General features: G+C 38.6%; 1 protein-coding gene across 1 annotated transcript in view; it reads right to left on the bottom strand.

The window, feature by feature from the left end:
• Positions 1–12,299, bottom strand: part of PDE3A (phosphodiesterase 3A) — a 290,017-nt gene that overhangs the window by 13,491 nt on the left and 264,227 nt on the right. Inside the window, exons 10-14 of the mRNA XM_037514264.2 lie at positions 10,954–11,065; positions 3,226–3,339; positions 2,869–3,068; positions 1,081–1,284; positions 258–413 (exon numbers count right to left, since the gene is read on the bottom strand). Of these exons, the coding sequence (XP_037370161.2) occupies positions 258–413; positions 1,081–1,284; positions 2,869–3,068; positions 3,226–3,339; positions 10,954–11,065 (786 nt within the window). The remainder of the gene's footprint in view (positions 1–257; positions 414–1,080; positions 1,285–2,868; positions 3,069–3,225; positions 3,340–10,953; positions 11,066–12,299) is intronic.

The raw sequence follows: 12,299 nt of genomic DNA on the forward strand, positions 1-12,299 counted from the left end.
TCTCCATATTTCAGGACTGATCATGAATTGAATTATTTCCATGTTGTAGCATACACAGTATTTTATTTCTTTTGTGGTTGAATAATTTTCCAATGTGTGGATATACTACATTTTGTTGATCTATTTGACCACTGATGGTCATTTGAATTGTTTCTGCCTTTTGGCTATATGAATAATGCAGCTGTACAAATTCGTGTAGCTTGGGCAAATAAATGAGCAATCTAATATGGATCATGAGAAACTATTAAGTTAGTTACCTGTTCATAAAACTCATTGACAATCCCCTCTGTCCACTGAAGATGTAGTTCTTTACATTTAGCAGGGCCATTGATATCAGCCAACTTTATACACATCTGACACACCAGTAGGCGATCATTTTCATTGGTCCAATCTATTCCAACATCGTCATTCACCTGTTTGAGCAGCAAAGTTAAAATGTGTTTTGTATGAAACACATTGAAATGAAAATAAAAGTTGAACAGGAGAATAAAAATGATATAATATTTACAGTCTCATGATGTAGCAATTAGAATACCAAGTAATGAGGACTTTTTAAGGTATTTTTAGGTATACAAAGTTATTGGCTACCTAATAGTAAAACAGCTTACTGAAAAAGTAAAATAATGGATGGAGAGAATAATTATTAATTATAGAATAGAAAGAAAATACTATTTAAGACTAATATATTTTTGTCACTATTAAAATAATGTAGCTACAAATGATAAATTTTCTTGAATTAATATTTGGGCATTTATGTTTGATGCGTGAAATTTTGCTTCAGAGTTTTGACCTTTGACTTGCAGGTAACTTCTGTGAGTGTACCATGAAGAGGAGAGCAAATTAGAGAACAAACAAAAATGATACTTAGAATGTGATTATTCTGTGCAGCACAAAGTACAATATATACAGGCAGCACCTCAACACTTCGGGTTTCTGGGGTAGGAATGGCTGTCGTATCTGCTCTGATTCAATACGTTATTGCATCTCCTTTGCACATTTGACAAAGAAGAGAGGATCCAATGAGTTTTGTTCTTGCCTGGGGTCCCAAGACATCTTTCAGTGTGCCTATAAATGAGTTACCTTGGCATTCAATTTGGCCACAAAGTCAAAGTGTTTCTTCAGGTCCGTGGCCAATATTGCTTCAATGACAAGGAAACGGAAATGCTTGAATTCCACATGGTCAAGGTTAGCTAAGAAGTTATACTCTGGCCGGGACATGAAAAGGTTCCATGCAGCAGCTGCGTGATGATTCTCTAACACTGAGCGATCATTGTAGAGCACCGCCTGGGCAAATAAGAGTGAAAAGTTCAACTTTTTAAGATAAAATAAAGCCATTAAAATATACAATGCTTTAAAAATCTTTCTTTGTGAACCAGAAATGTAATCTGGTGACAGATAAGAAGAATCACTGTTGCTGTGTATTGACTGTTGATTACTTTTTGTGGGTGAAGTTTCTTTTTGTGTAAGATAAAACTGATTTTCTTGAAACTTGATCTGGAACTCTTTTGAGTGAAGACTCCAAGTTGGCTATTATCAGATTTCTTTGCAGGGCACACGTTTGGCCATTAAAAATATGCAATATATTCTCTCACCTTCCCGCGCTTCTGACTGTACCCAGTGCTTGTATAAATAAATAAATAAATAAATCTTTAAAAAAAAAAAATGCAATATACTATTATCTCTAAGCAGTAACTCAGTTACTTTCTACAACTGGAATAAGAATTATCTCCTCTCAGTTCACATACAACCAATAAGGAGGAACAGGATGAGAAGCCCATAATTCAAAATCGTTCTCATCCATCAGCCATAGAAAATAACACTCTTTATATAGTAATTGAAAGTAAATAGTAAATAAATACCTTTTTGGACATGCTGAGGGAAGCTACAAAAGCAAAAGAAGTTCCTAAAAAATGCTTTAAGGATAAGTATGGTAAGTAGACGATGGAGAAAATATAGGTGTAAAGACAAAAGGAAAAAAGACTCAATATTGAGATAAGAAAAATGCATTTTTGTGTAGGAAACACTGAATAGTAAATGATAAAAGGATTTGCATATCATTAGGGAAAAGAATTCTGGTATATGAAGGACATGAGCCTTGTCTAGTAGAGATATTAGGGAAATGGATGCAAGTGGGATAAAAGACAAAAAGCAAACAAGACAAAAGTGTGGGGCCAGATTGGCCTCTAGGTCTTCTCAAAAAAACCCCGACAGAATCTAGGGATATTGAGTGACGTGGATCCAGTTGATTGGATCAAAGAGAAGCTTACTGAATCTAATAGTATAGATGAGAAGCCAAGATATCAATGATCTTTAATATAGACTAAGTTCTGAATTTCTCTAAAGTTATTCTTTTTTTTAGAATACTATGTTTAGGTGAAGAAATTCCCTCAAACAAATGAAAATTTTATTTTAATCCCTGCCAACCAATAGAAATGACATAGATAAGACTTATAATTGTTACAATGAATAAACTTCCAAGGAATGGAATTTCTATATAAAGAAATCTAAAACTCTTAAAAATCCAAGAAAGACTTGGTTCTGTAAGCTTTTCAGAAAAGGACTTTTGTGTAGCTTGGCATTTTTTTTGGTTGAAGAGGTTCATTAATTCAAGTACTCTTTTTCCCTAAGAAGAAAATTGAGAATATATTCCCATGGGTAATAAAGCTGCATACCTGCCACTAATATCTTGGAACAAATGCTGATATATTTTCAAAATTAGCATGGTTTCTAAAAATTGTATCCTAGGGCTGAATGTAGTTTGGCTCTTATTTGCTTAGTGCCTGTTATAAGTCACATTTACAAAACTGATTTTCTTCCAAGAAATTTCTAAATTGAATTATTTCTTCTAATCAAAATGGAAAAATTTACCTGAGGAGCACTAGTTGCAACCAGAAAAGCATTAGTCCTTCCTGGATGATCATAGTCATGCATGGCCGCAGCCACATACAATGCCATCAACTCTAAGGCAGGGATATTCCCAGACAGACATCCATATTTATCATCTGGCACACTGTACATTTTTGAGAACACATATCCCATATGTCCATGTGTAAATCCACTGTCCGAATCTGAGAAGAAAAAAATGAAAGGGATAGAATTTGAAAGCCACTAAACCATGTCAACATCATTTGTCTTGATCTCTTTTTTTAAAAACAACAACAACAACAACAAACACTCTTCTTCTCCCACTGCCCACAAGGGAGCACAGATGTCTTTAATATCTACCTGAATCACTTGCTGATCCATGGTCATTAATCACAGTCGACAGGCCTGGTATAGGTTGCGTCGTTAGATACCAAACAGCATGTAAGACATCAGTGGCATGGATTCTGTTATGATCTGTGACCAATGCAAAGAACAGGCATTCATTTGTGAACTTTGGGGTCCAAGGACTAACAGTGCCATCTACTGGATAAACAGTCCTAACTTAATACTTCAGTGAAAGTCAGCCAAACATTCTAGGACAAATACTCTTTTATTACGCTTCTATTACGTAGTCATAATATCCATAGTAACAAGAAAAAATATAACACAACATTTGTGATGCATGCAGATAGCTGCAGTGGAAAAATCAGTATGCAGACTCTACCAGAAACCTAACATACCTAGAAAACTCGCTACATGAAACTAATGTAATGTTCATTCTTGTGCCCTTTCCATGCTCATGTGTAAGACTATGCAGAGAACTAGAATAAAAGACCCAAGACATACTTCAACTATGTAACTCCTGATAGTTCATCTCTGATAAATGATACCAAGAGTAACAAGTGAACACAATACAATACTACTCTTTGGCATCAAACATAAAACACTGTAAAAATACACATCACATAAATACATACATGTGCAAATTACATGAGATTATATCTGTAAAACAAACTGTAAAACCAGAATCCACAATGTTCTCTGATGTAGCAATTTTCTTATGGGAACACAGATCTAGGAAATAACTAAAGAGAAAAACAAAAACCTCCCCTATAATAATGAATGGAGTTGAGCCCTTAAGTAAGAAGTGGAAAAATAATATGCGAAACCAAATCCCTTCGTTGTCATGCCATGACCATGGGGAGGGGGGTCCTACTCTGTGGAGTTACGTTTCTATCAAACCAGGATCAAAAAGGCCCAGTGTGCTCTTGGTTGACCTTTTTCTGATACAGCTCTTTGAAGTTTTTCTCTTGTTTATCTGGCCCCTTCTAATACTTTGCTGACTTATGGTAGCTTTATGCCAACTCTGCTAACTTTACACACTTCATTTCTAATGACACAGTTTCCTTCCGATTTTCTTACATTTCTGGGAACTCTTAGGCTGCAGTATTTAAGTGATGACATGTAGCTAAATCTTTAAACACTCTGAGAATTCAGAAGAGGAGCTGGGTGAGAGAATGTTTTCAGAAAAACTCTGAGAAACAGAACTGCTAGGCCCCCAAAGCAGCAAACCTGTGTCACTGCTAGAGATGACCACTGCCACCCTTGAGTGCCCCAAAGGACAATGCCATAAAGATTGGAGATGCCATCTTTGTGCACAGACTACCTCGAGTCATCTAAGACAACTGCATTTTGTGTCTGTAACTGGGCGATATGTGATGTTGATTGAGCTAGAATTTTCTGGATTTGGGATTGATCTGATTTTATCTCTGCTCTAATATTTATTACCTGTGCTACCTGAATGAGTTGAAACACTCTCGTTTCCTTAACTGAAAAACATAGAGATAACAGTGCCTATTTCATAGTACAATTGTGAGAATGATGAAAGGAAACACTTCAAGAGCCTAATACCCAAGCTTACAATTAATGAAACTATTACTCACATAAAATACATTATTACTATAGAAGAAGGTAAAGTAGCACAGATCCCTGGTTTTGTCCCCTGAAATCAATGCTAGTTAGTAAGAATGTAATTAAAGAGCTGAAATAAAAGCTATTTTCAAGCCTGTGGGAGGCAGAAGGCAGGGATGACCTGGGAGAGGAAGGAAATGGCAGCCTGGGCAGAGGTACCACTGGGTATAGAGGGGGTTGGGAGTGAGGGTGTGGGGATTGGGGGTGGTAGGCAGGGGTGGTGGAGAGCTCTCCTGTATTAACTTCTTTTCTTTTTTCATTTTGCTGCAACTTGAGAAGACCACTATATGCAAATAATTACTGCACACAGAGAAACCTGTGTAGGTACCACAGCATGACAAGGGTGAGTGGGGGCCCTACACAATGCTGGCAGAGAAAGATGATACCTAGCAGAGGCCAGTTGTAGCTCCCTGCTTCCTATTCTATTCTATTCTATTCACCCCCAATAAGGCCCAGTGCCAGAAGGTTTTTAAGGCAATTTTAATAAACTTTCAGTGGACAATCTCATCTAAATAATTTATGGCTGAAAATATAAAAAAAGGAAAGCTGCTAAACTCATGGATGGATTGATGGATAAAAAGACTAAAGAGGGCCTCCCTGGTGGCGCAGCGGTTGAGCGCTGGGTTGCAAAGCTGACTGCAGTCTCTGCAGCGCCGGATCGATCCCCGGCTGCTCCCCGGCCACCGGAGGAGGGTCCCACATGGCGCGCAGACCTCTCCTGCCGCCCGCTGCTCCCCTCAGCAGTGTACTTTGGTCCTTCTGCCTGCTCTGCTCCCCGCTCTGGCTCTGGTGAATTCTCTCACCCTCCCACGCTTCTGACTGTACCCAGTGCTTGTATAAATAAATTAATTAATCTTTAAAAAAAAATTAGGAAATGTTTAAAAAAAAAAAGACTAAAGACAGTTCTATGGGAAACAAAGCCGTAGGCTTTTCAGTGTCTGTTCAAAAGCACTGAATGAAATAATCACTAACCAAACCAAATCCTCTAAAAATAAATATGCCTAATTGTGTTGGGTAGAGGAGACTAACACGTCACAATGGCTCAGGCAGGATGGAAAATCACCTGTAAGCAGTTGAACATGTTCTTTCAATATTTACTGCGTGTACTAAGTGCAAGGGAGTAACGTGCCAAAGCCTGGCACTGCTGCTACGCTCGCCATTAACTCTCTGAGGATCAAGTCAGGAGCAAAGGCTCCCGAAAGAAGCTCGCTAGGTCACCCGAGGGGTCGGATATGCTCAGTGGGTCCTCTCCTCTGGCCACCGCAGGCACTGAGAGAGATAAGGAAAGACCCCAGAGTCATCCTTACTTGATCCCCGTGATCATCCCTCTCTTCATCTCTGTATTTTGGACAAACCCCAAACTCCCTCGGTAATTTACTCACTCCTGCAGCTCCCTCTTGCTCTCCGACAGCCTACGGGCAGCTGACCCAGCCTCTTGCCTATTTCCTGCTGCTGCTTTTTTTTTTTTAATTTTTTTAAAGATTTATTTATTTATGCATACAGGAGCTTTTTTTTTAATTTTTTAAAGATTTATTTATTTATGCATACAGGAGCTGGGGTGTAGGCCAGAGATGCAGGGGGTGAGAGGATTCACCAGAGACAGAGAGGGGAACAGAACAGGAGAATCTACTGAAATACACTGTTGAGGGGGCAGCAGGCAAGACAGGAGAGGACTGCTGCACCAAGTGGGTCACCTCCGTGGCCGGGGATCCAACTCGTGCTGCAGTAGCTTCGGATAGCTTCATAGTGTGGCTTATTACCCCCTTGTGCCCCCAGGGAGGCCCCTCCCTCTGCTGTTTTAAGAGACTTTCTCCTGAGCCCCCAAGCACAGAGGTAGCGAGTGTTGTGAGGAGAGGAGAGGCGTGTTACGAAGGTTGGAGTTGCATGTAAAATCAAAATATGTTTAGACCTAAGCTTATTGATTTTCCACTTAAAATTCAGTCTATGCCCCTACTCACCAAGGGACAGGGGAGTATTAAGGAATACACGAAACACTTAAAACATATTCTCCTTTAGAATAGAGCTAATATTTGCATCAGGCCTGTCCTTCCAGCTTGCCTGGTCACCTTGGTATCTAGCTTTATAGTGGTGGGCTCAGCGTGCAGTGATCAAAGCTTGAAGAAGACTGTTCTGATCGCTGTAAGAAATAGGACACCATCACTGGTAGTTTTGAAGTATCCTTCCCACCATTCTCAAACTTGAAGAATAAAAATGAGAGGTGCTAGGAAGAATATATTTTAGAGATGAAAGTCTTTGAAACTAGAGGAAGTGCCTTCCTGAAAAATAGCTTTGCATCCATATGTGGCTATGCCTTGGTGAGTTCCCTTCTTTACTAGTCAAATGCCTAACTAAAAGGGACCATGGAGGACACTAAAGGTTAGATCTCTCTCTGCTATGGAGTATAACCTACACCTGAATTTTTCTAATCTTTTTGAAGAAATAGATTTTGGTATCATACATCTATCAACGAGTTGTGTAAATTTATTATCTTGCCCACTGCTCTGCTAGTCAATGAAATATCTTCTAATTGATCTATTTGTCATCTATGTCTATTTTTAAATCTAGAATCCTCAATGTTTAGTAAGGGTTCTAGTTACAAATTTTAAAACTTTCATTCTTCCCCTCATCTCTTGGAAATTGTTAAATGTGTACTTAGAAATATAATACAACTCAGTTTCTAATATTTTAGTTCATTGCAATATTAATGTTACTCTAACCCATATTGGGTTATTCTATCTTTTAGTTATGGGCTTATTGAGATAGAGCCATTAAAAATAAAGTTAAAGTAGACATACATCACACTTTTGTATATACTAATTATAATTAATGATAAAGCTTTTAATAAATATCCATATTAGTTAAAATTTACAACCCTACCATCTGCAAGGTTTTATTAGTTAAACATGATCATCGGTTGAAACTTTCCTATAAGAAGATATAAATAGGGCCGCCCTGGTGGAGCAGCACTTGAGTGCTTGGTTGCGAAGCTGCTCGCAGCCTCTGCTGCGCTGGTTCGATCCCTGGCTGCTCCCCGGCCACCGGAGGAGGGTCCCACATGGCCCGCAGACCTCTCCTGCCGCCCGCTGCTCCCCTCAGCAGTGTACTTCAGACCTTCTGCCTGCTCTGCTCCCTGCTCTGGTTCTGGTGAATTCTCTCACCCTCCCGCGCTTCTGACTGTACCCAGTGCTTGTATAAATAAATAAATATATCTTTAAAAAGAAAAAGAAAAAGAAAAAGAAAAATATTTGAAAAAAAAGAAGATATAAATAAATTCCCTTTATGAAAAGCATCTGGGACTTGCTCCCCAAAGATGTTCAGATGGGTTTTTTCCAATATATGTCAAATTGGTGTATGGAACTAAGGCCAACGGGGTCCTGTGGTCCTCAGCAAAACTATTACCTTATGGCCTCCCTGGTGGTGCAAGGGGTTAAGTCTCAGCACTATGAAGCTATCTGTAGCTACTGTAGCATGAGTTCGATCCCCACGAGGGAGTTAACCCACACGGTGCAGCAGACCTTTCCTGTCTTGCCCACTGCTCCCCTCAGCAGTGTATTTCAGCCTATCTGCCTGTTCTGTTACTCGCTCTGTCTCTGGTGAATCCTCTCATCCCCCACATCTCTGGCCTACACCCAGCTCTTGTATGCATAAATAAATAAATCTTTAAAAAAAAGAAAAAGAAAAACTATTACCTTAAACCCAAAGAATGCAGATTGCCTAGCTTTAGGGACATCTCCAAAAATAACCTTTTTTTAAAGAAACCTATTTTAAGGCAGGTTAAACATCTAGAGGCAAGGTTCTGTCATATGAAGTCATCCCTCCTTGTCATGTGAATCTCCCTCCTCTCTCCTCAACACCCCAGTCCCCTATCCCACTCCTTAGCACAGAATATGAACTCCAGTTTGTTCCATTTACTTTATAATTTACAGCTATGTTATTATTTTCTCCTACTAATCTGTCTGATGTTAATTTGTTGGCATCCCAGCCTGAGAAGAACCCAGAGAGTGGGGGAGTCCTCCCCTGTACCCTGACCCCCAACAATAACAAATTCTTTTCACATGGAACAAAGAATACACTCTTTTTGGAAAAATACCTATCACTATAAAAATGTACTAAGAAAAAGTAAAAATAAATAGTACAACTTAGCATCTGGAAACTTTGTACATTCACATGGTGGTCAGCTTTCCCTATGATTTAATGACCCACTACCAAGGAAAAGTTACTGGTTATATCAAGTTGAACTCAGTGGAACTTGGCTTTAGCTGATTATATCACTAACATGCATTTGGAAATAGTCCATTAATTTGTAAATTCATTCCGGTGACTAGCTGTTCTTTTAGTGTTTTCAGTGGCTTCCTTTCTCTAAGAGTTTATTTCTGTAACTCCTTAACCTTTGAGAAATCACTCACAGTTAAATCAGTCAGTGGACGCTGGGGAAATGGCATGAAGAAATCTTGCAAGGCTGATCTCAAGGCCTTTCAATCTGTTCCCTTTTCTGTTGTTTTTGTTGTTGTTTTTGTTTTTTTATTATTTTTTTTTTTAATTTTATATATTTTTTACATCATTTTTACACAATGTATGCATTTCATCCTGGTTATAGTCCCCACAGAATTCCCCACCCCCCTTGATTTGATCCTCCTCCCTCCTCCCTCCTTGTAGTGTGTCTCTGGTTAATAGTTGCTTGTTGATTTTGATTTTTACTTTATTATAATTAGTCTTTTTCCTGGTCCCTTATTTAGGTTTTCTAAATTCCTGCTATGAGTGAGACCATCTGGTATTTTTCAATCTGTTCCCTTTTCATTCCTCTCTCTTCCAATGTCCAGGGACTAGACTTTCCGCTGGGGCTCAAAGCTATTGAGCTCACCTCTCCTCCACCAGGACTGTCCTGCTTTCGTGCCCTGTGGTCCTATGTTCCCAGTCAAATCCCATTTGTAGACTGAATTCTTCATTCTCCTTTCCTATCACACACCATCAGTGGTGCGTTTTCACTGTGGTTGGCCTTTGGAAAACAGTATGTTAACAGTGGTTCACCAGGCTGAAGTAATGACCCCTTCTGGAAACACCTTTGCTTTATCTGCCTCCATATAATTTTTATCACATTGGGTAAATCACCTAGATAAATTTTTTATTAAACTTCAGCTTTTGCAACCATGGATAGACATGGGGTTCTAAAGTCTAAAGCACATAAACGCAAATTTAAAATTTACAAGTTATGATGTGATTTAATAATCCATTCTGAAGACATTCTCCAACATATGTATTATTTGACTGTTTTCCTTTCTATGCATTTATTTCCTAATAGGACTGCCTACTTTTCTACACATTTTCATACTTCCCTGGCCATATTTTCTCCAGTTCCAACATTTTCTAGTTTTTACAACAATTCTGCTGAAAGTTCCAATGATACCTGAAATGTTACATTTTAACATATTAACATCTCTTCTCTGTTCCAATTTCTCTTCATTATAAATGACAAATTTATTCTCAAAGTATTCAAAATAGGTAAGCTTGAACATTTGATAGTATCATTTCCCCTTTGGTCTTCACATTTATCTAATTTTAAAAATGCTTTTAATCATGTTTTCATAACCATTTCCACATGTCTCTTTTTTCAGTATTATTAATTAGACCATCATCTTCCTGTGCCTCTACTTCTAGCCAAGTTCATCTTATACTGAGAAAACTTCAACAGTTAACATTGCAGATGCTGGAACAAAGGTTGAATTCACCAAATAAAAGAAGCATATTATAAAAGGAACAATCACTTGACCATTTAATTACTCGGCAGACTTTTGTGTGCAAGGACTTACTATGTGCAAGACACTATTATAACCTCTTTACAATTAATCCTTCAGAATTATTGCCTCATTTTATCCTCACAATGTTCCTCTGAAGCAGAGATTATGATCCTCATCATAGGGATTAAAAAATGAAAAGTACAGAGCTGAAGTAAAACCCAGAGCCTCATGCAGCACTAAGTAAAGGGCTCTGGATGCTGACCCAGGCTGTACAGTGCTCTTAATGTGTAAAGCTGTGTGTGTAGCCATGATCTAACACTGCACTTCCTGAGCAAATTCAATAGCATTTGAAAATATTATATCACCACTAAGTTATACTTACAAGGAATTTCCCTGTATCCAATCTCCAAAGCATGAAAATAATTCATGAATTCTCTAACTGGAATTTTAAATGCTTCAAAGAGACCCATGTCTTCAAAAAGCCTGTATGAGACCTGTAAAAGAAAAAGACAAAAACCCTCAGCAAACATCCCTTGGCGTGTACGCAACATGAGAAGAAAAACGGGTGGAAAGTATACATTCCTTCAATCACATTAATTTACTACCAGCAGAGATACTTATCGGTCTTGGCAATAAACAGGTTGATATGGAAGACCAGAATGTCCCCAGGCCCAGTGGTTTCTGGCCACAAGGGTAGAGAGGTACAGAAGAAATGACCAGCCAGTAAAACAGTACATACTCTAGAAATGTAGCAAGGCACTAAATTGTGTGTGCTTTCGATGACTACAGAATAATTCTTCCTAAACTACTGTGTACTATATACCTTAGGTACTAAATAAGTAATAACAGAAAGCTCTAATTTGGACTGATGGTATTGAAAAAATTTCTAGAGGATAAAGGATGCAGAGTTGTACTTTAGTGAAGGATAAAGGAAAAGAATTATGAGGGAGAGGAAAAGGAGTTAAATTTCTATTGCCACTGACTTGAAGTTGATATCAATTCACTAAATTTCATTATATTTTATCACAGGCACTATGTATATATGTACATACATAATATGCACAGTGGTTTCCCCCTCTCCCCCTTATCTATAGTGGATGTGTTCAGGTCTGCCAGTGCATACTTGAAACTGTGGATATTACTGAACCCTATATATACTATGATAAAGTTTAACACTCAAATTAGACACAGTAAAAAAATTTAAAAATAGTAAAATAGAACAATTATAACAACCTATTGCAATAAAAATATGAGATGCAGGCTTTCTCTCTCCAAATCTTATTTATACGACTGCCATTTAAAATATGTTGGTGGGCCTCCCCAGTGACGCAGTGAGTTGAGCACTGCGCACTGTGTTGACGCACTGTGAAGTTGTCCACAGCCTCTGTAGGGGGTATTCAAACCCTGTCAGCAGGCAAGAATCCCACATGGTGCAGCAGACCTCTCCTGCCTCGCCTGCTGCTCCCCTCAGCAGTGTATTTCTGTGGTCTGCCTGTTCTGTTCCCTGCTTTGTCTCTGGTGAATTCTCTCACCCTCCCGTGCCTCTGACTGTACCCCAGTTCTTGTATAAAAGAAAAAATGTTGTTAAAAATGTGTTGGTTACAGGAGGCATGTTCTGGAGACCTTTTGAACAAAGAACAGAAGATAATGTGGAGTGACACACATGGATATCTGGGGAAAAGAGTTTTCTAAATGGAGGCAAAAGTCAGTGCAAAGGTCCAGAGGTAT

The sequence above is a fragment of the Talpa occidentalis genome, unplaced genomic scaffold (genome assembly GCF_014898055.3).
Source record: "Talpa occidentalis isolate TD23 unplaced genomic scaffold, MPIMG_talOcc4v2.1 talOcc4.16, whole genome shotgun sequence".
In the NCBI taxonomy this organism is placed as follows: domain Eukaryota; kingdom Metazoa; phylum Chordata; class Mammalia; order Eulipotyphla; family Talpidae; genus Talpa; species Talpa occidentalis.